Genomic DNA, 27,385 nt, shown 5'->3' with positions numbered 1-27,385 from the left:
AGCAATATACAGTAAATAAATAAATAAATCCACTGCTCTCTTGTCTCCTCTGAGGCTGGGACTGTAAATAGTGTTCTGTGCTCGTCTGTGCAGCCAAAGACAGAACAGTTAGCGTGTTTTGCTCAAACTTTCGCCATGGCATTGGAACTAGTACACCGTTGTCACTTGCGAAAACACAGTAACCATGCCGTGGGTGGAAACTTACAGATTAAGCGGCAGTAATATTACAATGAGATCCCATTGCCACGTCACCAAGGGAGCGAAATCAGACGCGCTCGTTTTCTCAGACGCTTGCAGAAAAAGGCTTCCCAAAACAAAGTTACTGGGTTAATCTTTTTCACATTTCCTTGGTTGGTAGATGCACCGGGGACCTGATTATAGCACTTAAAACCTGGAAAAGTCAGATTTTCATGATATGTCTATGTTTAGAAGCCAATCAATAGTTCTAAATACTGTGAAATTTACTCAAAAGAATATTTCACTAAAAGAATATTTCCTAAAAGATATCAGTAAAACGTAACCATTTTGTTTAAAACCATTTATTTTAATAACATTGGCTCTTCTCTCTTATGGTTACCTGCTAGCAAGCCAAAGCACACAATACAATGAGACACTATCACTGTATCAACAAGTGTCAATACTACTTTAAAACAAAACAGTATAAAGATAGTCTTAATATGCTTGGGTCCATCCTCGACTTAACCACAGGCTCTACTTTTCAGCACAATGTAACCGCCAAAAACAGATTTGCACTTATATTAATCTTGTGCAAAAACAGTATTTAATTTTAACATTTACTTTAAGTTATCGAGCTCACACTTAAGGCAGACTTTGTGTCGTCGTCATTTTTGCGTCAAGTATAAACCAGATTTTAAATGGTAATGGTGGATGCGCCACTGACACCTCTGCCACCTTAAACACCTCTGATTGGGCATTGGGTTCAGCACTCAATAGACACATCATCATAAGATGTGAGTGAAATCGGCTTGCTGTTTTAAAGCTACAGTTTTAAACATAACGATACACACCAAATTAGCTAATTTTTTATCGCCAAGGCCTCTTTTTCTAAATAAAATATTTATATTTTTGATTTAAATCACCTCGTTTGCTCATCTTCCTGTTACTCTCTGTGATGGAGGGATGAACCATTGACTGAAAGTGCAGTGGAGCGTTGGATCCCCTTTGGGGAATGAGTACGCTCTCTTTTTCTTTTGTTCTCTCATGTTCATTCTCTTTCTCACCCCTCTAGCCCTCTCAACTCCCCTCAGATGCTTCGCCTGTTGCCAAGGTCTCTAACCATTTTTTTTTTTTTACCCTTTCTGCTCCTCTCATCCCTTGTTCCCATGCTGGTGTCCTCCTTGGAAGAGTTCAGCTTGGCCGGGCACACCAGCCCACCTTGAGTCTTAACCCCTCAACCAAATCCTACATTTTTGCAATAACACTACAGCTTTCTTTCCTTCTCTCAGTTCCTGTGCCTTCACAACATAGTCTTCTCAAAACTTTCCAAGTCCTTGTCTTTATCTATTTTTTCCAATCTCTTATCTAAGCTCCTCAGATGACCCTACTGTTGGGCAGCTCCACATAAATATGCCCTTTCCTCTTTGGTTGACTTCGGAGTTCTTACAAGGTTCCTTTACTGCCGAGTCCATCAGGACCCCTGTCTTTCACCTTCACCAGTCCTGAAGCTCAAGCAGCCAATCAGTTCACCTGCTCAGACCCAACCCCTCGCACCCCCTTTCCTTTCCCAGCATGTTTTCGTGTTTTTCTGTGGATAGCCTGGCATTGTTGATCAATTATCGGGTCCATTTAGCAATTATGTTGCGGCGTACAGTAAGACTGAAGCGGGATTGCGTAGCTCACTTGGTATGCGCACCTTGGCAAAGCTGCTCTGTATTCCTCCGCCGTGGTTGTGAAATTGTTCGTGTTTTAATTATTCTCTTTTATAAAGGGATCAAAGGTGCTGCTGGCAGGGTCGGCTCCTATTTTCATTCATGCTCGTGCTCAGGCGTATACTCCCACACAGGCGTTTTTTTAGTTTTACTATGAGTATGTTCTATTATTAAAATCGTGAAGCGCCTGCTGTAATGGTATAATGACTCCAGTTTGGCTCTAGCGCTGCAGGATTTAATCAGACACAATATATGTTGTAGACATTATGTGGATCTTGTAGGATAATCTACTGTGTCTGTATTTAATCACTTAATGATTTAATCATTTAAGATCTCATGCCTTTTTAGTATTTGTTCATGCATGGCAGGTCTGTAAATAAATGGGAAAAATGATATGCTAATTAATTAAAGGGATAGTTCACGCAAAAAATGTCAGATCTGTCATCATTTACTTACCCTCATGTAATTCCAAACCTGTATGACTTTCTTTCTTTTGTGGAACACAAAAGATGATGATTTGAAGTAGGGCTGGACAATAATTCAATATCAATATGTATCGCGATATAATTTTTTTCAATAACGGTGATATGATTTTTAAACACATTTCCGATATTTCGATATACATTAAAAGCTTTTGTATCATTATACACTATTCCATTCAGTATAATTTTTATTATTTTTTTGGGAAAGAAATGATAGAAATTAATACTTTTATTTAGCAAGGATGCTTAAAATTGATCAAAAGTGATGATAAAGGCATTTATAATGTTACAAAAGATTTCTATTTCAGATAAATAGTGTTCATATCGATATCGGAATTATATCGTATCGACCGAAATTAAGAAATATATCGTGATATCAATTCTGGCCATATCGTCCAGCCCTAATTTGAAGAATGTTATATAGCCAATCAGATTTGGTTACAATTGATTTCCATTGTATGGACAAAAAATAAATAAAATAAAGTAAAATAAATCTCAAATTATCTTATGTAGAAAAAGAGTGATATAGAAATGAGGGTGAATATATAATTTTTGAGTGATCTCTTTAATTGAATTAATCACTATGAACTGCATATTAACTGCAAATATCAATATTTTTTGAGAAAAGTTTGCTCACTACTTTAAGCATTGCATTTTAAAAACAAAGTGATTTTTGGCCATTGAAGCGCAATCAGCAGCAAAAGAGAACTCATTTCACTATATACACGCGCTGTCTGAGAGACTGTTTCAGAGCGCCGTCAGAGAGGCATGCAGGCGCGCACATCAAGACGGTGCTCCTAGAGCGCGGGAGCATTAAATGGAGTTATTTTTGCAGCTTTATAGGCCTTAAACAGTTAAATACACACACTTGTATATCAAAATGCAAGTATTCTCATAAACACAGTAATTTCGGTCTTAAGTGAAAGCACACAACTGAGAAAGAAAACACGTGCAACAGTAGGCCTATATTGGATCGGGGTAGCTCTTAAAGTGACAGCAGTCTAATATGACATTCATGTTAATCAAAAGAGAGAAAATCTCTTACTGCTTTTGACAATCACTTTTGTAACTTAAATAATCAGAAATATATTTAATTTACATAGTGAAGAATTATGAAATTTCTATGGTATCAAAATTTTTGATATCATAAAGGCCTATCTATTCATTTTAATGTATTTATTCAAATTCATGAAATTATATTATTTCGGTGTATTTTTATAATTATTTTGTTATTTGTGCTTTTATTTGTATTTTATTTAGATTTGAATATTTAATTGTTTTATTTTATTCATTCATTCATTCAATCATTCAGCATAACCCCATCGTGGTCTACAGTCCACAAGCAAACCATTTTCTAATCTAGTTTATCAGTCTGTCTGAGGTAGACGTGGGCCTGTTTACGCGGGATGCGTTTTTATATTTTATCTTTCCCATATCTTCCTTCTTTTTTTTTTTTGATTGTTGGATTATTTTAAATTGTAATTAATCACATTAAATTGGCAGCCCCTAGTGCATGAATCTGTTAAATATCTATTATTCTTCTTCAGTAAACAGAGTTATTTTTCATTATTATTCATGCATCCATTGAAGTGTGTCAGGCCCACGGTGGATCTCAGTTCGAGGGAAGCAGCCGTATTATCAGCGTGCTGAATATGACCGTGATTACCACATAGTTTACAGATCCTCCCCCCACTCGTTCTCTATTACTCAGGGCATTTTCATCTTTCAGACTACCTGACAGAGCCTGACACTTTAACCTCTATCTGCTGATTGCTTTATGTCTCCTGTCCCTTACAGATCCTTTTTTCCTTCTCGCTCCCTCACCTTTTTACTCTCAGTAATCCCCTGTAAAGTAATATGTAAATCTACGAGTCCATTTGCCAGCTTTTAGTAATGTGTGTAGGGAAGTCGTTCTACATGCTTAATTTTAGTTGGCAGTTCATTAAAGCTTTTATTTACTTGTGTACATGTATTTGCGAGTATGTGGGTGTGTTAATTGAGATGTGTTATGCAGCTCGAGGGTGTTGAACATAGCACAAAATTGATCAGAAGGCCTTGTCTGAGTTACGTTTGACTGACTCCTGAACGATTTGGCCTGTCATGGAGATTGATCACCAATACTCAGTCACAGCTATTGATCAGCTCGCCGGGTGTGTCATCGCTCGAGTCACTGTGTGGAGGAGGAGAGGGAGCCATAAACACATTTCCCTTCGCTTGTTTATTGCGCTTTCATCTCCGCCACACTGTAAAAGAGATGTGTGCTAAGATTGGAAGCTCAGCTACATGTAATTACTGGTGTCTGTGAATTATTGCAGTTTGAATATTATAACTAGAGTATAATGTTGTCTGACACTGTCAAAGATCAGCTCCAGTACTCACATTTGTGACCATGGACCACAAAACTTAAGTCTTGAATCTTAAGTCGCTTGGGTATATTTTTAGCAATAGCCAAAAAAACATTGTATGGGTCAAAATTATCGATTTTTCTTTTATGCCAAAAATCATTAGGATATTAAGTAAAAATCATGTTCCATGAAGATATTTTGTAAATTTTCTACCGTAAATATATCAAAACTTATTTTTTGGTTAGTAATATGCATTGCTAAGACCTTCATTTGGACAACTTTAAAGGTGATTTTGTCAATATTTTTATTTTTTGCACCCTCAGATTCCAGATTTTCAAATAGTTTCAAATCCAAATAATTTATTCAGCTTTCAGATGATGTATAAATCTCAGTTTCAAAAAATTGACCCTTATGACTGGTTTTGTGGTCCAGGGTCACATTTACACAATGCTGTAATTACACGATTTAGTCTTGCTAACCTTTTTTCCAGTAGGTTTAACCATCTAAGCGTTCAATTCTGCAGGCAGGCTGTGGTTTTACAGCGGCTTCATCATAATTTATGTATATTAGTAATTGCAGTGCATTACCCCATGATTTGAAAACAGTCTTTTTGAAGTTGGTTTGAATTGATGTTGTCATTTGTGTGGTTACACTTTGTGGTTCCAACTTACTAAACACTGAAACATGTTATTTAATTAATTTTACATTCTTATTCAAATTTTACAATTTCTTATTTTACACTACTGTTCAAATGTTTAAGGTCGATAAGATTTGATTTTGAAGTCAAAATGCCAAAAATATTTAAACAAAAATTCAGTAAAAACAGTAATATTGTGAAATTAAAAAAATCAAAACACCTGTATTTTATTTTAATATATTTTAAAATGTAATTTATTCCTGTGATGCAACGCTGAATTTTCAGCAACATTTATCCTTCAGAAATCATTCTAATATGCTGATTTGGTGCTCAAGAAACATTTCTTGACAAATAAACTGCTGCCTTCACATGCTATCTGAATTATCATAAATATGAGTTTCCTAGTTGGAAATTGACGAAGCTGTTCATGTCATTTCGTATTTACGTCTGGGAAACGTAGAGTCTCCGAGTTGGGCGGGCCATAAACTGTTACATTTTATTCAGTCATGTATATTTATGTATATAAATATCCATTTAATAACCATTTGCTGTATATTGTATGTATTGTACACAGCCAAAATAGTATTTATTTGACCAAAATTTCAGAATTGTCAGCAAGCTGAATATCTAGATGCAGTGAATGTTTATATGGTTATGCAACATTTTTATTTAAAATCTTTTGAATATTGACTAAATATCTTTTATACATTTTGACTTTAATAAGGCTTCCCCAAAAATAGGAAATAATAAACTCATGGGCCATACTCCATGATTTAATAACAACAAAGCACTTGAATGCAACAAACTCATAATTACAACTTCAGAAGTGGTATATAGAAAAATTCCCGATAGCACATGAAGGCAGCATAAACTCAAAAACACAGATAACCTGTGACCGTAAGATTCCACCACTGAAGAAACTTTCTAGATCACAAATGCGACAACATCCAACAATACTAATTGCTATCTCAATGTGGTTTTTATATCTCACAACTGTAACTTTATATCTTGCAGTTGTGACTAACTGTGACTTTATTTTAATCTTTATCTCACAATAACACATTTTATTTTATACTCTAAGGCGTTACTCTACCATATAGACCTATTCACACCAGGAAAGATAACAAAAACTATATTGGCGTACATATTAATGGATGATAACGTTTTGTTTATTCAAAGTGCGCGCTGCGGTTATATCATGTCACTTTAAATTCTCTTTAAAAAGATATTTCACCAAAAAATGAAAATTCTGTCATCATTTACTCACCCTCAAGTTGTATGAATTTTCTTTCTTCTCCCGAACACAAAAGAAGATTAGTAACCAAACAGTTGCTGGTCTCCATTGACTTCCACGTTATCGTTCATCTGCTGGAAAACATTGTTCTGAAAGTTATTCCAACCAAACATCATTATCATTATAGATGTGGTATGGATTTCAGTATTCTAATAGAGTTAGAACGATAGTTAAAACTTCTATAGTTATAGTTACCATCCTTGGTATGAAAGGCTCTTTATTCCTTAACCGATAAATAATATCCAGTACCGATCTCTAATGCAATTAAACATGAAAACTAATCCTCAGATTAATTTCTAAATGCATTATCCTGTGAAAAACAAGAGAAAAGGTCAAACAAACTCCATTTATTCTGGTCCGGTGTTCATTCATTCAGCTGTGACACCATAAACGCTTACGACATGAGATGATTGTCCCTTCAAATGGGCCTGATTGATGAAAATTGCATTTGCTTGACAGCTAATTAGCAACTTATGGATGTCTCATCACTGGCCAAGCTTGCAGTATTTGTAAATATGACATTTGCTGTCAGATCTTGGATGGACTTTGACATGATAGTTTGATGAAGAGATGATCTTTATCTTCATCTGCAATCACTGTTGATGGTTTAATATGGAAAGATGACCTCAGCCAGACCACATCTTGTATTTTCTGGCTTCTGTAACGAGGTATTGAGGTAATTTCTTAACTAGGTCATAGACGGTGGGTCAGATACCTAGTTTACTCTCTAACTTTGTCTGTTTCTCCCTCTGCTCTCCATCTGTTTGGCTCCCTTGCTCTTTCTCTCTCTGGTCTGGAGTCTTTCATTAGCCTTTTTCTGTCGTCTCTCTGTCCACCCACTTAACTCTGGATAACCCCCTCCTCATTCTTCTGCCCGTGTGCGCTCCCTTCCTCCCTTCTTTCCTTCTCAGACTTCCTCTGCCTCCTTCGCTCTGTCGCTTCTTCACAAAAGACTCCCGGTGACAGACCTGGACCGGCCGCCTCGCTCTCACATCCTGTCTTTTCTTCTTCTCCTCCGTGGCCTCCTCTCATCCCTCGCTCGCGTTCCTTCTCTGGCGCACACGCACGTTCGCTGTGAAGAAAGACCAATTAAAATCCATCTCGTCTTCTTGCTGTCTCCCACCAAACTCTCTCTAGGGCCACTAATTAAAATAGAACCCTTTCTTTACCTCCCTCCATGTGTCTGTCTCTCCGCTCTCTAACCCTTCTCTCTCTCAGTCCTCACCTCTCTTCCTGTCTCGCTTCGTCTCCGCTGCTCCTTTGCTCTGGTTCTCACCTGTTCTTCAACAGTCTGTCGTTGATCTGCACTTCTTAACTACCTGTGAACTTAGCTGCAAACTTTTTCTATTCTTTTTTTCTTTCTGTCTGTGTTTGTCTCTAGTTCTGTGTTCTTTCTTTCTTTCTTTCTTTCTTTCTTTCTTTCTTTCTCCATATTTATTTTTCTTTCTGTCATTGTTTCTTTGTCTTTCTCCATATTTTCTCTCATTATTTTTGTTCATCCTTTCATATTTCTTTTATTTATTCATTTTTTTTGTTCATTGTCATTCTTTCTGTGTTATTTTCTGTAATTCGTTCTGTCTGCTTTGTCTTTCTTTCTTTCTTTCTTTTTTCTTCTGTCTTGCTATCTTTCTCACGTTTTCCTTTTCTGTCTTTTTTCTTTCGTTTTCTGTCTTTCTCTCCATCTTTTTTGTTCCTCTCTTTATTTCTGTCATTTCTTTCTTTCTTTCTTTCTCCATATTTTCTTTCTTTCTGACATTGTTTCTGCCTGTCTGTCTTTCTCCATATTTTTCTCTCATTATTTTTGTCCATCCTTTCATTTTTTCTTTTGTTTATTCATTCTATTTTGTCCATTGTCATTTCTTTCTGTTATTTTCTGTCATCCTTTGTCTTTCTTTCTTTTTTTTCTTGGTTCTTTCTCCATCTTTTATTCTTTTTGTTAACCCTTTTATGTTTTTTTTATTCATTTATTTTTACTATTTTGCTCTTTGTTGTTCTTTCTTTCTCTCTTCTCCCTTTCTTTTTATTGATGGTGTCTTGTGCACACTTCCTTTTAAAGTCAACAGTGTGTAAACAAATGGGAACGTGAATTTATTTACCAAGCCACTAAGGGCCATTCTATGCTAATTCTTCCCCTATTAGCGCAACTTGACTTTTGACTTTGTGTGTGTGGCAAGCGAAGAATGAAAGTCTCACTAATTAGCATGAAGCAGTTATTGAGAGCCATGGTCCGTATCTGCCTCTGTGTGAATCTTTTGACCTTACTGAAATCCTCATGGGTTTCTCTTTCCTTTCAGCATTACTGTGCACTATCACTCGAGTAGCCTAACATAAAACTTGCCTAATTTACGTAGCTTGCCTAACTTTAATCTTTATTTTACAGTCACACATTGTGCATCCTTCTGCATCCTTCTATCCGTATCATCAGGTATAACAAATTTTCTGACGCGTTGAAGCATTTGTTTCCCAGCAGTGACTGTGTGACTGATCACTAACTCTTAATAATATTCCACGGAGCGGCCAAGCGAGTGCCGACGCGAGTGTGATTCAGTGCTGGTCTTGCTGACGCATCTGAAATCTGTTCTGTGGACTTGGAAAAATGCCATTTTAATGATTGTGGCCATGAATTTCTCTCATGATAGAAATACACCCACTAATATACCGCTCTTTCTCTCTCTCTCTCCCTCTCTTGCTCTCAGGTTAACAGGAGATGATTACTCCGTCCAGGTCAATTTGAGTGATTATCTGGATATACTGTGTCCACATTATCCTGCCGACCACCCGTCGAGCGGCCCTGTGGAGACTCTGGCTCTCTACCTGGTGGCTGAGGGCCAGTTCAGGGGCTGCGTGGAGACTAAAGAGGCCATTAAGAGATGGGAGTGCAACCAGCCGTTCGCTCCCTATGGCCCTGTCAGATTCTCTGAAAAGATCCAGCGCTTCACACCCTTCTCCCTGGGCTTTGAATTCCTGCCCGGACACCATTACTACTATAGCTGTAAGTGAGCTGCGCTGTTGGAGAACATACACAAAAACGTCAATCAAGGTGACAGCTTAACCTTGAACAGATACATTAATACTAAATACAACTTAAATTACAATACAGCCTACATCTTGTAATGTTAGGTACAGCAACTTTGATATAGTTACTACACTGGTGAGCAGGAGCTGGTCTGTGCTTTTGTGTTTATCTGCTTGTGTATCTTTTGTATGAATATTCATGAGAGTATAAGTGAAAGTGCTCCTTTTCTTGCTTTTGGCTCCGCCCTCATCCTCTCGGCTCCAGAAAGGAAGGAAAGATGGTCTGTGGCCATAAAATTACATGACAGTTTTCCTGTTTTTACAGCTTTGGTTTTAGGCCAAAGCTTTTCAATTCCCTCCTCTCATTTCTTCCATCTCTCTCTCTCTCTGGGTTAGAAAAGCGCACAAGGCATTTTTCGTTAATATTTATTTGGGAAAAAATAAATATATAAATATAAATAAAATATTTTAGTTTTGTTTTTGTTTTGTTTTTACCTGTGGTCAGTGAAAGAAGGTGCTTAAAGGCACAATATGTAAAAATGTTTTATTAAAATATTCAAAAACCACTAGAACAGTGTTATATATTTTGCTGACTTGTGTTCTTACACTATCCCAAATGTTTTGAAGAATGTTTAAATCCAGAGAAATAAGCAATTTTAACTAGTGGCACGGACCGTTTCCATAGTGTCATTGTGTCGCCTGCTAATGACATCATACACCCTCGATTTCCGGTTTTGTTTTGTAGAAAACATGGAAACACCAAAGACGCTTTAATTATATTGTGCGTTTTAATAGACCGATGACGACCGCATTGAGTAGCATTATAACAGAACTTTCAAATGTATCAAGGATTATCAGAGAGTACCGCTTTTTTTCCCCCACATACGCACGAATTTAATGACAGTATTTTACAATTGTAAACCAGGCAAAAACATTACTCGCTCGTTCAGTGGCCTCGTTTCGCTTCGACGGCTTTCAGCCTCACCCTGCTTCATTCTACTACGTTAATAAATCATTAGCTCATCCTTGAACATGATTTCTGCCTGAGTCCCGTCGGATTGCGTCGGCTGTGGGGATGAAGACGACAACTCCCATGATTCCACACTCAGTCACGGCGTCATCAAACTACACCTTTGTCTATTTGTTTATTTTGAATACGCGGCCTCTAGCGGCGAAAATTACATATTGTGCCTTTAACCTTTAGAAAATGTTGACATTAACCTCAGGAGGTCAAACTAAATATATGGGCTGTTGAGATGAGATTTGCAAATGTTGCTACACTGTTGCAGTTGTAAGCAGTGTTATGCCCTTTGTAATGTAGTAACATGGTTGTGCACAAAATATGAATATTAGGGCTAAATAATTAGGGTTTTTGTCTTTAAAAATAGTTATTTAAACAGTTTGCAGTTAATTAAAAAAATAGTTCTTATTATGATAGGTAATTAAATATAAATTGAACATATTAGGCCAAAATTATGATGTTGTATAGTTGTAGTTTTCCCCAAAAGACCAAAATCACTCTATAGGGATACAGATATTTTATGCTTAAAACTAGCTGCTTTTAGTATTTTAATGCTAAATTGATTTTTAGTTTATCTAACATGCTGTAAGAACAATTAGATTTTGCTTTTTGAAACTTTGGAAGTTTACCATATTCTATCAATGTGCCACAATCTGAAAGAGTCGTAATAAAATCCTAGGAATAGCATGATGAATGATAGAATCGATATACTGTAGGAAAACAAAATAAACTGAAAAAAAGAAAAAAAACGAAAGCGTGGAGCGGCAGACGGAGGGTCTGCAGACACTAGGGTCTTCGAGGATGAAGGACGATGGTCGAAAGGGAGAGAGTAGAAGAAGAGGAGAGAGTCTCCTTGAAAGAAAGAGTGAGACAACAATGGACAGAGAGAGGATGGGAAAAATAGGAAGAGACAGAAAGGGGGAAAGTATCTTCACATAAATTACAGCAGTGCTGACGTGGACAATAGAGCATTGTTCAAGCATGAGACTGTATACACAGCAAAGAGCCATTGTGTCAAACTTCACGATCCCACCCCTACCCTAATACTCTGTGTGTGTGTTTGTCTATTGTTCACTTCAAAGAAAGAGTAACAATGTGTGTGTCTTTTTAATTGTTTAAGCTCAATCCTGTAGCTGAAAACAAGGGATCAGTGTGTCCGATCTAAATTCAAGTTGTAGTTTAAGTCTGTCTGTGTGTGTGCGTGCAAGAGCATTTGAGGATGAAATGGAAGAGATAACTACTAAAGAGTTGTGCTTTCAAGACAAACTGGACTTTAATACAGGAAGTACCTGTAAGTGACTCTCCCATTGGCTTGTTTCCTTTTAGTTTAACAACATGGATCAAGTTTTGCACAAACTTGTGGAGTTCATGCAGCTTCAGTGTAACTAGTGTAACTGTAATTAAATCAACAGAGAGGCATGGGTCAATGACATGATGACGATTTATTTTCTTATTAAAAGATACACTAAAAATGTACATGAAATTCATACATTGACTGGATGCACTTTTAGAATGAGCATAGAAAAATATACAATAGAAAAATATACTAAAAATGTACATACATTTATACATTGCCTGAATACACTTCTATGAGTGTGTTTTACTTTGTATTAAAATTAATGTTTTTTTAAATAAAAATATTTCTTAGAAATAATAATAATTTTTAAAAAATGTGCAAAACTACTTGTTAATATTTTAAAAACTTTGCCTGCCAAATCAATCAAAGTCATGGTGCAACCAACATGCAGAAGAAATCAGGAAAGTTTATGACTTTTTATATGACATGTTGGTTTACAAGTTGTGAAATGTCATGTGGTGCATCCCCAGAAATGTAATGATATTTATGAATTATTAATTCAAGATACTACTTTTAAAAATATTTAGCGTTATTATTGTGTATGGAAAATATATTTTTACTTTTTCCTTGATGGTTAAGCACACAACATGTTTGAAAGCAATTCAATTTCAACTTTTTCTTGAAAACGGTATTTAAAAGAATTTCAAAACCACACAAAACAAACATGAACACAGAGTACTTTCTAAAAACATGGCACATTTTAAACTAGATTTCTACAAGATTTTTTTTCTTGTGTTTATCATGTGCACAGTATGTCGTTGACACCCCCCCAATACCAAATACCAAAACATTATTCATTCCCATTTTTCAATTAAACTTCCCACTTAATTTTCTATGCTGGTTATATAATTTTTAAAGAAAAGAATGCATTCAATAAAAAAGTGAGAGGCAGTTTTACTAGTGGTCTCAGACTTCTGCTTTACAATCCAGAGTCACTCAAATGCAATGAACACAAACCCAAAAGGTATGACCGAATGCCTATGGGGTTCAAAAAACCAAAACACACACCACCCACACATAACCACACACACACACACACAGAGAGCCCCGCTGGAATCAGCCGTTCTCATTATCGTCAATGTGAAATTACTGCGCACACTAAATGGATGTATCTGTGGTTGTTAGACGTTCGGTTAAAAGCCTCTCTACTAGATGAAAATGGCCGCTGCTGTGGTGTGTGTTGCTGAAATGGCTGTTATAGATTTATGGTTATGATTAAACGTGGAGCCAGAGACGCTCTTTAAAACGGCAGACCCACTCAAGCCTGAATTTAAGCATGTCTACCTCAGACTTGCTGCTCAGATTCTGGGAAGAGAATCATTATAGTTTTACAGCGCTCATAACATGGCCTGATGCTAATGAGGTATGAATGTGTGTAAACACACAGCGCTATAGAGCACATGTGTGTGTGTGTGTGTGTGTGTGTGTGTTCATATACATTAATTCTGTCTGTATCTACATCTGTAATGTCAGACTTACCCTTGATGTTAAGGTAGCATGCTAAAAACACCAGCAGCAGGCTCTAGCAGAACGAGACATCAATTTAAAGGTGCAGCGAGGATTTTTTTTTCTTCCTTAATGTAGAAATTAATGACATTTCTTTGCAAAATACATTAAAATGGTGTGCACTCATGAGATAAAAACTCATCAGTAGCCTATTAAAAGCTGTTTTATTTGACATGGAGATGGTCGCCTCATGGGGTCTGATATGCAACCATTTTGGTTTGGTGCATTTATATATTTCATGCATTAAATATATCTACAAATCATTACCATATGATTTTCTGCTATTTTTTTTTTACCAGTGGGAAGTAATTGTCTTTTCTTTTCTTTTTTTTGTAACAATGTTATTCTATTATGAATTTTACCAAATAATATATTATTTAATTAAACAGGGCTGTTCATTATTATGTTTTAGAGTTATTGTGGAGTATTTATTTGGTAATATTTAGTGTAAAATGCAGTGTAATGCTTTCACCCTAATTGGGTTCCTGAATATTTGTGTCTGTGAATATAGCTGTCTGAAAAAAGACATTAAATTAATAAAACTATCTTAAATATAATTAGATACAGCAAATGCAGTAACTACACATTTTGTCAAAATTGTGTTATGACTGAAATTGGGTCTCTTATAATCTGTCAGACAGGTTCAGCTCAACTTTCGATGAAAACGTAGTGTAAAAATTGATATCAAATGACTCAAAAATTCAATCATACAACTTTGAGGCCTTTTTTCAGTTCCAGTGTCGGTGTGCTTGCTGCATTTGGAACTACTTTTTCAAAAAGCTTCTTTTGACTGCAGTTGAACAACTTTAAATGAGCAGCTTGACAAGCTGCAGTTTCAGTATAGCCTTAAATGAATATCATTATATGCTATCAACTGACTTCCTAAAGGGCTTAAGCACTCACACAACCTTTAATCTGCAGTAAAGAACAAAGCAGAAGTGTAGTGTAATGTAAAATACATACACATTACCGTCAATATCCTGAATGTTTCATAATCAGAGCACGTTTAATTCTTTTTTTTTTCCCCACTGAGGAAATGTTAGAATGTGTTTTGAGCATTTTAATGCAACTGTGTTGTGGAATTTAGTTCAGAACGAATATATGCAGTCATGCTTGGATCACACTTAGAGATGAGCTGAAAGCAAGTATGACCTCCAAGTGTGTAAATAATGTTGTAACGGTGTAATCATGTAAGTTTATGAAGTGTGAATGTCTGCGCAGAGCCCATCTGACTGCATCAGAGTGTCCATCATTTGTGGAACGGCTCACAGTCGGTTGTGCCGAGCTCAGCATTAACGAGCCCGTTACAGCTCCTGCTAGCGCTAATGGATTAGCCATTCCATCGATGGCCCTGGGTTATGTGTGTATTTGTGTTTCGTGTGAGCAGTCTAAACCATCGATTTGGTGGCAACAAATTTATATTCCTCTTTCCCAGTGTCAAAGACATCAGTCTCCTGTTTTACTCTCTCTCTCTGTCTTTCCTTCCAGCACTATCCACAGACGACGGACCCCCCCTCCCATGTATGAAACTACGAGTAACTGTGTGTTGTCCACCGAGTAAGTACAGCCCTCTCTTCATCCTCTAGGTTTTTTTTGTCCACACTATTTCCTTGGGGAAAAAAAGCATGTCACCACCCCCACACACACCCTCTCACGCAATCAGACATGCCCCTCTCTCTGCACGCAACCACTCGCTCGCTTTCCCTACTCTCTGCCTACCTTCTTCCCATTTCCCCTTTTCTGCTAATGCATTCACCCTTTCTCTGGTTCATCATTCTATTTTTCATCCTTTTCTTCTTTTTTTTTTCTCTGACTCAATGGTTAAAATGCAGATTAAAATAGCAAAATAAATTGTCAAGAAAGTCTTGGCTAAAAAGTCGGCTTGCATTGCTGTACATGGAAAACAACACATTTATTTTCAAATGAGAAATTTCACATATTATAGGTGTACAATACACACACACACACACACACACACAGACTATAAGCAACTATAACACACTTAAATAAAAAATAAATATAATGCATTTTTTTTAAATTGGATTTTGTATGGTTTTTTTTGTAGATAGATAATATAGCAACAAAATCCAATTTTACCAACCTCTGTTGACTACTACTAATAATAATAATATAAGTATATCAAAATATATTTGTTATATAATAAAAAATAATTAATAATATTAATATATGTGATAACTCATTTATATTATAATAAACATTAATAAAAAATATACATTTGTTATGAAATTGGAATTTGTATTGTATTTATTTTGTGTAGTTTAAAAAATATAGCAACAAAATCAAATTTATATGCAAATAATGTATGTATATACAATGTATATACAAAAACAAACAATAATAATAATAATAATAAATACAGCATTGTTGTTTATTATTATTATTTTGAATTTAAACATAATAAAAATATATTTGTTTTGAAATTCAAATTTGTATTGTATATATTTTTTGTAGTTAATATAGCAACAAAATCTAATTTATATACGAATAATGTATTTTCAATGTATATAAAAAACAAATACATTATTATTATTATTCATTTGAATTACAATAAACATAATAAAAATATATACATATACATTTGTTTTGAAATTCAAATTTGTATTGTATGTATTTTTTATAGTTAAATAATATAGCAACAAAATCTAATTTATATACAAATAATGTATGTATATAAAAAAACAAATACATTATTATTATTATTATTATTATTATTCATTTGAATTACAATAAACATAATAAAAATACATTTGTTTTGAAATTCAAATTTGTATTGTATGTATTTTTGTAGATAATATAGATACAATCATTAGATTATAGAAACAACATTTTTATACAAATAATGTATGTATATACAATGTATGTACAAAAACAAACTATTATTATTATTATTATTATTATTAATTTGACTTACAGTAAACATTACTATAATGAAAAATACATTTGTTTTGAAATTAGAATTTGTATGTATATTTTCAGTAGATGATAAATAATATAGAAAAATACGGTCTGTATAGTCAAGTGAATTTAAATGTACTTAAATTGTGTATATATATATATATATATATATATACATATACATTTAAATGAAGACAAATACATTTGTTTTGAAATGGGAATTTGTATGTATATTTTTGTAGATTGTAATTATAACTAGTACAGTAATCATAAATCATATTTATTATTAGCTGTTGTCAATTGATATTTTATTTTAAATTATTTGCACATATTTCTATTTGCCATTTCTTTTTCCTTTTGCTATAACATGATGTGTGAAAGCGTATGTGCGTGTTAGTGTGTGTGTGCGTGGAGCGAGGCTGGCTCTCAGACCCCTGCAGTTATGTTGACCTTCCGCTCTGCTTGGCTGATGGGGGTTCAGCAGGGAATGCCGCCCAGTAAGAGTGGGAATGGCAGTGGGGTCCGTAAGCCGTCCGACCCAATTCCACCTCCTGCTTCACACACATGCACAGACATGCACGCCAACTCAGAAGCTGTCGAACCCAATATCCAAGTCCTGTCCCGGCCCCAAACCTGCCTTCTGGCCTCTCGCACTCTCTCTAACTTTTCATGACACCATTTGTACTTATTCATCAGCTATGAAAATGTTTTATGTTTGTTACAGTCTAGTTTGACCGGAGATCAATAGTACTGTATTTAAATATCTAAGTTACTTTTTCATAGTTGGAAAAGTGGGTAACCATTGCGTTTGTTCCACATAAAGTAAATCAAACAAACTTGCTGTTGTGAAATCAAATTCTTGAAGCCTTTAAGGAGATGTGTTGTGTAACCTTCAGGGAGAAATATCTTGTGGTTGGAGCAGAAAATGCTTGTGCAATTGATTTGAAATGTTTGTATGTGAAACATCAGGATCTGAGGTGGATGTTGTTTATTTTAGGAGCAACATTTGATAAGGGAAGATGGAGATTTTAGTTGTTTTGAGGAGGAAAAGGTTCTCTAACATTTACTTTATCCGTGGTAGATGCTTTAATGAATGCGTGGAATGACAACTTTTCTTCCTCGTCTTTGCACATTTTCCTCTTCTCATGCTCTCGCTTCAGATGATCCATCACTTTTATCCCGCTCTTTCCCTCTTTTTCTGTTCTCTGACCGAAACTAATCCAGACTAGACTGTAGCATCCCTGCTTCTCCCTCCCTCCTTTTTTTTTTTCTTTCTTTCTCCTCCTAGTGTTTAGTCGTTCCTGGAGTGGCACTAATCTCCCCCTCTCTGTTTCTTTTAGTCTTTTCCTTCCCTCCCTCATTTTTATGATCAGTCGTTACCGGAGCAAAACTAATCAGAGTCTTATCCACTACACTTTCCCTGAGTCTCCACTCTCTTCAAACTCTGTCCATTTCTGGATTTCTCCTCATATTCCATTCCATCTGTCCATTGCATCATGTTCCTGAATAGTTATAGACACATCTGTTTATATTCATACATATATATTTGACAATTTTTTAAGCATTTTAGTTGACCGCTGTGCTTGGTTGGCCAATTAACATAAGTATACTTGCGTTAGTTTTGTCAAGGTATTACGCACATTTTTAGTATTTGTATTTTTTTTGTGCTGTAAGAATATGTGTTATATAATACAATAACATATTATTTAATCTAATATTATATAATATCATATAATACAAAATACTATTTACTAAATTATTGATATTTATATTTTTATTCATAATCTTTTGGAGAGGTTTTGTTATCTCTCTTATTATTTTTTTCAAACAGTATGTGTTTTTTTTTCTTTAGCAGTATATATTTTAGCAGTATATATTTTTTCTTTCTTTTTTCAAGGTATAACGCACATTTTTAGCATTTTTTGTGCAGTAAGAAGAATGTTATATAATATATAATTTTATTATTATTATATAATATCATATCATATAATTTTAGCGGTACTTTAGCAGTATATTTTTTCTTTCTTTCTTTGTCAAGGTATAACGCACTTTTTTTGTTCTTTTTTTTTGGTGCAGTAAGAATGTGTTTATATAATACAATAAAATATAATTTAATCTAATATTATATAATATCATATAATACAAAATAGAATTTATTTTTTTTATTATTTATATCTATTTATATTTTATTCATAATCTTTTGGAGAGGTTTTGTATCTCTCTTAACATTTTTTTTCAAACAGTATATATATTTTTTTCTTTATCAGAATTCATACTGTTTTCATGCGTTTACTTTATTTATTCACAATATTTTATTTGGTTTAATTTTCGATTAGTCCGATTAACATTTCGTCGTCCATGACAAGCTAAATAAATGTTCATTTACATTCTGCAATTTTGTGTGTATATTTTATTTGCCATTAAATTGTAATATTTAGTGCCATTGACCACGGTTCAACCCTTCCTGACATCGACTAAAATGTATTTCATTCAAGGTTTCTTTTCTACGAGCCTAAAATCAACATTTCAAATTAATACTTGCTCTTATTATCCTCATTTGCTTCCATATATCTCCGCATTCTCCACCACATTTTGCTTTCAGACCCTCCGTCTTCTCACATACCTTCTTGCACACCTATACAGCATTTTTCCTGTGCTGTTTTCCTCTGATCATTTGTATGTAAAGACGAATGAAAGGAGAGGTGTGTGTGACGTGACTTTGCGCCAGGGCATGTTTTGCACAGCTGGTGTTTGTCCCTCCTGGTAGTGCCACAAACCGACTTCGGTTCCTTCCTGTGGCAGGTCTTTTATCTGACAGACTGTGTTGGACTGAGGGTCCTGTCAGTGTTCACTGCGGAAACAACGTTACAGCCGCAGCCAGAGCTAAATCTCAGTCACGCAGCACCAGCAACAAGCTGTATTTAAAGTTTAATTAAGCCGAGCTCATTTCGCTAGGTCATTTGAGCCTTAATGACCAGGCTCATGGGAAACAGAACAAGCTAAGGACTGCAAATAGATCAGTAATACCAGAGGGAATCCAGTCACAAGTTGGTTGCAAGGTTGGTTAGCGCTGTGAAATAAGCTTTTCTATTCATTTGAGATGTATTGAGCTGCGTGCGAATTATTCGAAGTCTGGTATATAGGAAATAACTGAATGTAGCGCTCATTATAGAGCATGACGGATTCATGGAGTGTAACAGTGAAATGGTTCCCCCTGAACCAGCAACATGCTTGAAGGATCCCCAAAAGCTGGCAATGTGTCGCAGTTAAATCCATCCCCTCACTCGTATGTATCGCAAAAAGAGAAGAAAGACAATAAAAGCTTTGTGATGTTCATACCTGGAGTTTGGTAGCAAGACACCTCGCTCAAACTATAAAAGCACGACCAGACCAAAAACTCTGCAATATTCGGTCTTGATTGAGCAGCGTCTCATGGAAAACAGCTCCCGGGTGCCCTCGTCTTTCATCCTATTCACTTTGCTCCGCTCCCTGCACTTACTCGGGGCAACTTGTCAAAACATTAATTCTGCTGTTGTTGTTTTTTTTCCCCCTCCTCTCTCTCATTCAGCGTCTTTCTCGGTCCTTCTCTCCCCCGCTGTGAAAAACCATTTCAGTCAGTTCTACTTTCTCTCTAATTGATCCCTGTCTTTTTCGACTCTTTTTAACTCGCTCGGTCCTGCTGTGAGCACACCATTTCCTTTTCCAGTTTCTGTCCGTTTCTCAAACTTTTTAATTGTTTTAAAAACCCGAAACTCTGTCCGTTTTGCGCTGCCCACCTCAGTGGATACCTCGTTCTCCCCCTTTTATTCACCTCTCTCGCCTTGTTAGTTTTGTCATTCGCTAGAGCGTTTTTCTAAAGCGAGAAGAAAAAACGCTAACTCGGTGCCTTTACACAAGTGTAGTTTTTCCTTGAAGTGACCGATTTTTCGGAAAATATAAACAAGGAAATACGCTTACGTTTTCGGCATGTCAGTCGAATGTTTTCGTTTTGCAATAACAAGTAAAGGGTAAAATTGCGGAGATGAATGAAGCAGGGAAGCTTTTTCTCTCCGTCTCGTCTGTTCTCCATCTCTCGCATCCTCTTCCCAGTTGTTCTCTGCATCATAGCATGGCAGCCATGTTTTATGCAAGGAAAGCACAACTGCAGCCATTTTGTGCTTGAAAACAAAAAAACCTGCCATCTTGTTGAAGCAAACATTTCATTTCACTTTAGTAAGAGAGAAAAATAGGTTTAAACTTTTGTCCAAATAATATATTTTTCTTCAAGACTGTAATTATCTTCTCTCTTTTTTCTATTTCTATTTAAAACAACATGCAAAAAAATGATGTAGATAATGTAGGCTACTTTGGTATATTTTAATGGTAATTATAGAAGATTAGAAAATATCAATAATAATCTTATCAAATTTTATTTTGAGAGTTTTATTTAATGCCTGAATAAGGTTTTGTGTGATTGCATGCCTAAATTTACCATTACTTTGTAAATGAATACATATATTATATTTGCAGATTTTTTATTTGATTAAATCATTTTACTTTTAACTTTTTTGTATGTTGTTAGATGCGAACAACTGTTTAATTGAGACTCCTCTCAGCATATCAAAATCAAACATTGCACGCTGTTTTTGTGTATTGTAAAAAAAATATTTTTAGTTTAATCATATTAATAATGATTTATTAATTTTATTTTTGTTTAAAACAATTATAGATCAATCTTATATTATAGATTAATCCTTTAAGCTATTACAATTATAGATGAATCATTTCATGCCCTTGTTGTGTAAACTAGTTTAGTATTCAAATTAATTTCAAATTTGAAAATCCCTTTTCATACTTTCCTGTATTCCAAGATTTGATTTGTGGAAAGATAAATGTGGGAAAAAAATGTCGAAGAATGGTACACGCATCTCTTCCATCTTTATTTGACCCTCTATCTCTAGCACTCTTTATTCAAATTCTATTTTATCTATTTGTTTTCTTTTTTTATTTAAAAAAACAACACTTTAACCTTTAAGACTTGCACTCTATTTGTTTTCTAACTGTGTGTTTTCTTTTTAAAAAGCCTCTAACACTAGCTTTCTCTATTCTTTTTCTATTCTATTTGTTTTCTTTTTATTTATTATATAATTAACAAAAAAACTATTTGTTTTCTAACTGCTTGTATTCTTTAAAAAAAGGGCCCTCTAACTCTAGCTTTCTCTATTCTTTTTCTATTCTATCTATTTGTTTTCTTTTTATTTATTATATAATCATAAAAAAGTCCTTGCTACATGTACTGAGTTAGGCTAACTGAGACTTGTCATAGCACTTGCATATTATTGCTCTTTTTTTTATTTTGATTAATTCCATTGTCCTCATTTGTAAGTCGCTTTGAATAAAAGCGTCTGCTAAATGGCTTAATGTAAATGTACATGATCTATATATGATGAAGTCGAACAATGTTTGATTAGTGGTTCATTATAAATGCATTACATTTATAAATATTGTGTTTTTGAACTTTTAATTTGCTATGATTTAATTTGATGTTTCTATTGTTTTGATGCTCATTTGTAGTTCATTTCTAATGAGGCAGTTTCATTTTATCTGCACACATTTTCTCTCATTTCTTGACTGTAAATATTGACAAAAGTCAGTGTCCTCATCAAAAGAAGGCATATCTGAATGAAACCTTTAACGAAGGATTTTATCTCTCCGTTTGGTCAAGTGTTAATAATGGGTTAAACTAACTTGAACTAATATGTGTTAACTTGATTTTGTTTAACGAGCAGGCAATTAGTTGACGTGAAATGCTTTTGGAAAACTGACATGTCCTGCGGTGTGACGTGCTATAGTCTAAAACTATGTAAACCATTTTTCCAAATATTTTATCATTATTATACATGCAGTTTGTATGAGCAGATTAACTGAGAAAGTACATGAAATGAATTGTAACTTTAAAACCTTTTTTTTTTGTTATTGTTATTTGTCAATTTTAAACAAACATACCAATGAAGGCAAGAAGCCGACTTAAAAAACAGAATCTTAAAGTGCACAGTCATAGAATACCACTCAAATTAATTTAAAACTATTTTTTTTTCATGTTGATTCTTTTTAAAGTTTATCTTAAGTGTGAACTACATATTTGTTTGTACACTTGTCCTCTACTTTCAACTCGCTCTATAGTTTTAGGCAACTGCTCTTGTTTGGTCTTCTACGCTCTTCTTTCCTCCACTTCTGCGATATCTCTCTCTCTCTCTCCATTCATCTTTTCTTCATTATGTTTCTCAGTCTGACCCCCTGTTGAGAGAGTGACACTCAGACACGAACTCCCTCCCTCCTTCCCACTTTCGTCTCTTTCCTTTTGCCATCTGACCTTCTTTCAGGTTCTTGGCTCCCCTGTTCGTTCTCCCTCTGCTTTTCTCACACTTCCTCCTCTCGTCTTTTCTCTTCTCTGTCTTCTCCAGTGTTTCGCTCCATCACTCTATCTTTGTAGCTTTTGTGGCCCTTCTCTGTTGAGTCTTGTATCTCTTGCTCCTTTCCCCCCTCTAAATCTTTCCTTTTCCACGCTCCTTTCTCTTGTTCATCCTCCCAGTCCACTTTTTTGTTTCTTGCAGAATCTTTCATCTCCTTCCACCTTCATTTTTTCCCCCGCTATCTTTCTGTGTGCGACCTTTAAGAGAATTTGCATTGAGGATGTATTTTGGGGTTGCGCAGCCGTTAGTAATTTTTCAGTATGTTTCTGCCTGAGTGTAATGGTAAATGTGTCTCTATGTGCATTTTTCTTCTCATTTGTTCTCAAGAATGATGTTCCAAGTTTGTAGCTCTCAAAAAAAAAAAATGTAAAAAGTACTCACACCTCACATGTCTGTCTTTCTTTCTCCCACCCTCTTTTTGTATCCTCTAGCAACAGCTGAATCATCAAGACAAGAAGGTTAGTGTTTATTGCTATACAGTTTTTTCCCTTGGTTTATAGTATGGCATAGAATTACAAAATTCCTATTATTTTTTTATTCATTAAAAAAGCAAATTATTTAATTATATGCATTATGTGTGTGTGTGTGTGTGTGTGTGTGTGTGTCACGTACTTGTGTCACAAAGCTCACTGTATTTGCTGTTCATTATCCACATTGCCTGGAGAAAGAAAGTGTTTTGAACAGAGGTTTGTAGAATTTTGATGGCACCAACTGGAAAAGTGAATTTAAAACAGAGCACTGTTCATTTCAAAGGACAAAAATGTAAAAATGAGTAGGGTTCGAGAGGAAGATAAGTCCTTCATTGTCAGACTAAATCTATCTAAATTAAATCAGTGTGTTCATTGGGAAATTCTTGTTGAAATGTGGAATGTGACATTTTCCTGCTTTATAATAGCATGTTTCTAAGTTGGTGGGAACTGATCATGAATACAGAGTAGTATATATATATATATATGTATTATTTAAAAAAATTATTTGTATAATTTTTATATGATAACTTATTTTTATCATGGTTTTAATTTTTTATTCTTGGTCTATTTTTATTCATATAAAACTGCATTCTTAGTTTTGAGGAGACATAAAAGATGCTAGATGATTATGTGAATATTGAAATGGACAAAAACAGTTACATATTTTTTTTCTTTGCATATGTGTTTTAACATCATATTTATTTGTCTTTTTTTTTTGTTTTGTTTTTTTACTTTTTATGATTATTGTAGCCACAGAGAGACCGTCACACAGCAGCGCTGTCCATCCAGTGACAGTCGGACGACTTTCTCTCCTCCTCATATTCCTCTTGTTGCCTTATTTTCTCTAATATCTCTTCTTAAAACTTAAAACCTGAAAACAAGTGCTCTGTTGCTGCAGATATTCCTCCGTAACCAGTTGCGTTACAGTAAATGCTTGACTACTTCTGTGGATTACACACACACAGACAGACTCTCTCTCTTTCTCGTACTCCTTTGCTCTGTCATTTTTGTCACGCTATTAATCTCCATCCCTCCATTTCCTTCCTGGCAGTCTCTCTCTCTCTCTCTCCGTCCACTCTCAGTGGCTTCTTACTCCTGTCTGCTCTGATAAAAGTTCACTCTGTAACAGAACGACACTAATCTACCTTCAAAGAGCTTATCTTACTGTTCATTTTCTTTGAATCCATCTGTCCTTAAGAGTCAGACATTCCTTTACAAGCCCCTGCTCCCCCCTCTGTCCTACTGTACAACAAACTGAGCCAAAGACGAGGAGGATGAAGCTCCTGCTGTTTGTACTACTGAGTGGAAGATCAGGGACAGAGTGACCATTCATACATGTGATCACTAACATATCCAATCATCAACAACTTGGAAAAAAATAAAAACTTTTTGTACAATTTTTTTTTCTCTTTGAAAAAAGGAATACATCGAAACCAAAGCCAGACCGCGCAGCATTTAAAAAATGATTTTGCTGTATTGACTTTAAGCAACCTGGCAGAACTCTGGAATTACCTGGAATATCCTGGAATTTTTGTGTCTTGAATTTCTTTCAAATTTATTTGAAATTTGTAATTTGTGTGACTGAGTGACGGCCTGCCTGGACCACACAGGAAGAGAAATAACTACTTCCTGTTCATCACTTGTGGGGCATGATCAGCCATTTCCTAATATGGACTCCTCTGATTGGTCTGCATGTTTGTTTAATAAGGCACTTAATCAGGTTCATACAACATATTTTTCTCGCATAATTATTGATATGCAAGAGAACCAAAATAGGCCAAAATAAAAGCTGGAAATGTTTCTATTTAAATCATTTAAGTATTTTTCAGATGTTTTTTTTTTAAATGATTGTTTAAACATTTTTTTTTTTTCAATTCACTTCTAATAATGGTGAAGTTATTTTGTCCCCTTTATAAGTTTTAGAATGTTAATATATATTCTGTGGTAATGATACATGTTTTTGTTTCTCTAGTTTCTGATGGTTTTCTGTTAATTTCATATTTTCAGATGCAACTCATGTCTGCCAAAACAGAACAATCAGTTTACAGACTTTTTAAATATAGTTTTTAGTATGTAGGAATGTCATTTTCTTTGTAATTTGAGTGTTTCACATTTTTGTGAAGTGATCAGGATCTTCTGTGAAGAACTTTGTCTATTTTTCCACGGCAAAATGAGCTACAAAATAAAAGATAATGTTTTTCAAGCTGTTGTTTTGACAGTGTAAATTCTTGTTTCGTATGTTATTTGAAGGTGAAAGTCAGCTCCTGTTTATTTTTAGGTTTTTCTTTTTTTTATACATGTGTGGCCAAGCTGTTTTTATCTGATGATCTAATTTGAAATTCCCATCATTATTTTGATAAGTGAATAGCAGATTAATAGGAGAGCAGATTCATTTCTACTGTAATAATTATTGTACTTATTACAAGTCACAATCTTCAGAAATGTTTTGACCTTCAGTTCATATCAGGAGGTCTGTTTGTCTCCTCTAGATGGCAGCTGTTCCACAGAGACGCTGTTTAAGAAACTAGGTTCAGATAAGGTCTAAGGGGCTCTGCATGTCCAGTTGGATACTGCCGGTCAAGATCTGTGTTTAGAACTGTATTGAAATTCCCTGCAACTATCAAGACACCTCTGGCAGTCTGACGTAGATATTCAGAAAGACACTGCAAAACTTTGTGTTCTTTTGCATGGTTATATACATTCACTAGAGTGAAGCATTTACCGTATAATTTGAAGATAAGTACAATGTAGCTGCCTGTGGGTTCTATATCGTGTTTTAGATGCTCAAAAGGCGATTCATTTTTTATCAGTATTGCTACACCTTTGCTACGTGGATGATGAACACTGAAATATGGTTCCCAACCATCAATGTCTTTAAGATGGCTAACATCATTGATACCTATATGTGTCTCTTGAAGAAATGCAACAGATGCTTGTAGTTCATTCAGCCTTTGTAGAATCTTTGTTCTTTTGTCAGGGACATCAGTTGTGTCTCTAATTCCACAAGTGTTCCATGTGATAAGTTTAAAAGATCTGGTCATATTCTCTAGACTGAAACGATCTGAGGAGGAAAAACATTTGAATGATCAAATGTTTTAGGGTCACATGAATGAAATATAGTAGACAGAAGTTATAAGTGTGTGAACAATAGAATTGAATGTCCAGTATAATACAAACATAATGCACTCAAGCTACCCAAATACTGATTAATTAAAAAAACTGATCTCTCAAAATAAAAAAGTCTTTCAAGTTAAAGCTGCAGGGCACTTCATTTTATCTGAACAGGAGCTCATATTAGCATCCAAATGGATACTCAAAGTCAAATGTATTGAAGTCCCCTCCAACCAAGACAATTCAGCAGTCTGATAAAAATATTTAAAAAGTTGCTACAAGGCCATGTTTTTTTCCTTGCATGGTTACATACATGTATTTCTATTATTTGATGAAAGTACAATAAAACTGCCTGTGGAGGGTGTGTTTAACTTATCAGTATAGCCTATTGCAACACCTTTGTTATGTGGATGATGAAGACTGAAATATAATTTTTAACCACAATTTTTTGCAACCTCTTTAACATTTTCCCCATATGCACCTCTTGAAGTAAAACTGCAACTTATGACTTTTAATATAGTAAGTATGATTAGAATCGTTTGTCGTTTTTCTGAGTCTGTGATCAAATTCAGAATGTTTTTTGATAATTTCCAGGCATTGTCACTATGGTCAGCTAATTTTAAATAAAGAGAATCTCTAAAAAGCCCCAAAGAGTAAAAGTTGAGATCAGGTCACATCAGCATGTCCAGCATACAATAAAGAATTCATTGCTCTTTTGATTTAAATATAAATTAAAAATAAATACATTACTTTGAACTCTGAAAACATATAACATTTGACATGTCTGTTACCAATTATCTGATTATCTACTATCTACTTTGTAGATTTCTTTTTTTTTCAGTGCAGTTGATAGTTTTTAGAAGTCTCAATAAATAAATAAATGAATATTT

At 34.8% G+C, this 27,385-nt stretch overlaps 1 protein-coding gene across 1 annotated transcript in view; it reads left to right on the top strand.

Annotated features, from left to right (window-relative positions):
* The window catches only part of efna4 (ephrin A4), a 54,763-nt gene extending 29,972 nt beyond the window's left edge, over positions 1–24,791 (top strand). Inside the window, exons 2-5 of the mRNA XM_016520668.1 lie at positions 9,344–9,639; positions 15,035–15,103; positions 23,346–23,372; positions 24,135–24,791. Coding sequence (XP_016376154.1) covers positions 9,344–9,639; positions 15,035–15,103; positions 23,346–23,372; positions 24,135–24,232 — 490 coding nt within the window. The 3' untranslated portion in view covers positions 24,233–24,791. The remainder of the gene's footprint in view (positions 1–9,343; positions 9,640–15,034; positions 15,104–23,345; positions 23,373–24,134) is intronic.
* The last annotated feature ends 2,594 nt before the right edge of the window (positions 24,792–27,385 follow it).

The sequence above is a fragment of the Sinocyclocheilus rhinocerous genome, unplaced genomic scaffold (genome assembly GCF_001515625.1).
Source record: "Sinocyclocheilus rhinocerous isolate Xijiao unplaced genomic scaffold, SAMN03320098_v1.1 scaffold2194, whole genome shotgun sequence".
NCBI lineage: Eukaryota > Metazoa > Chordata > Actinopteri > Cypriniformes > Cyprinidae > Sinocyclocheilus > Sinocyclocheilus rhinocerous.
The sequence above is the reverse complement of the archived record's forward strand: the minus strand, read 5'-3'. Positions and strand labels throughout refer to the sequence as shown.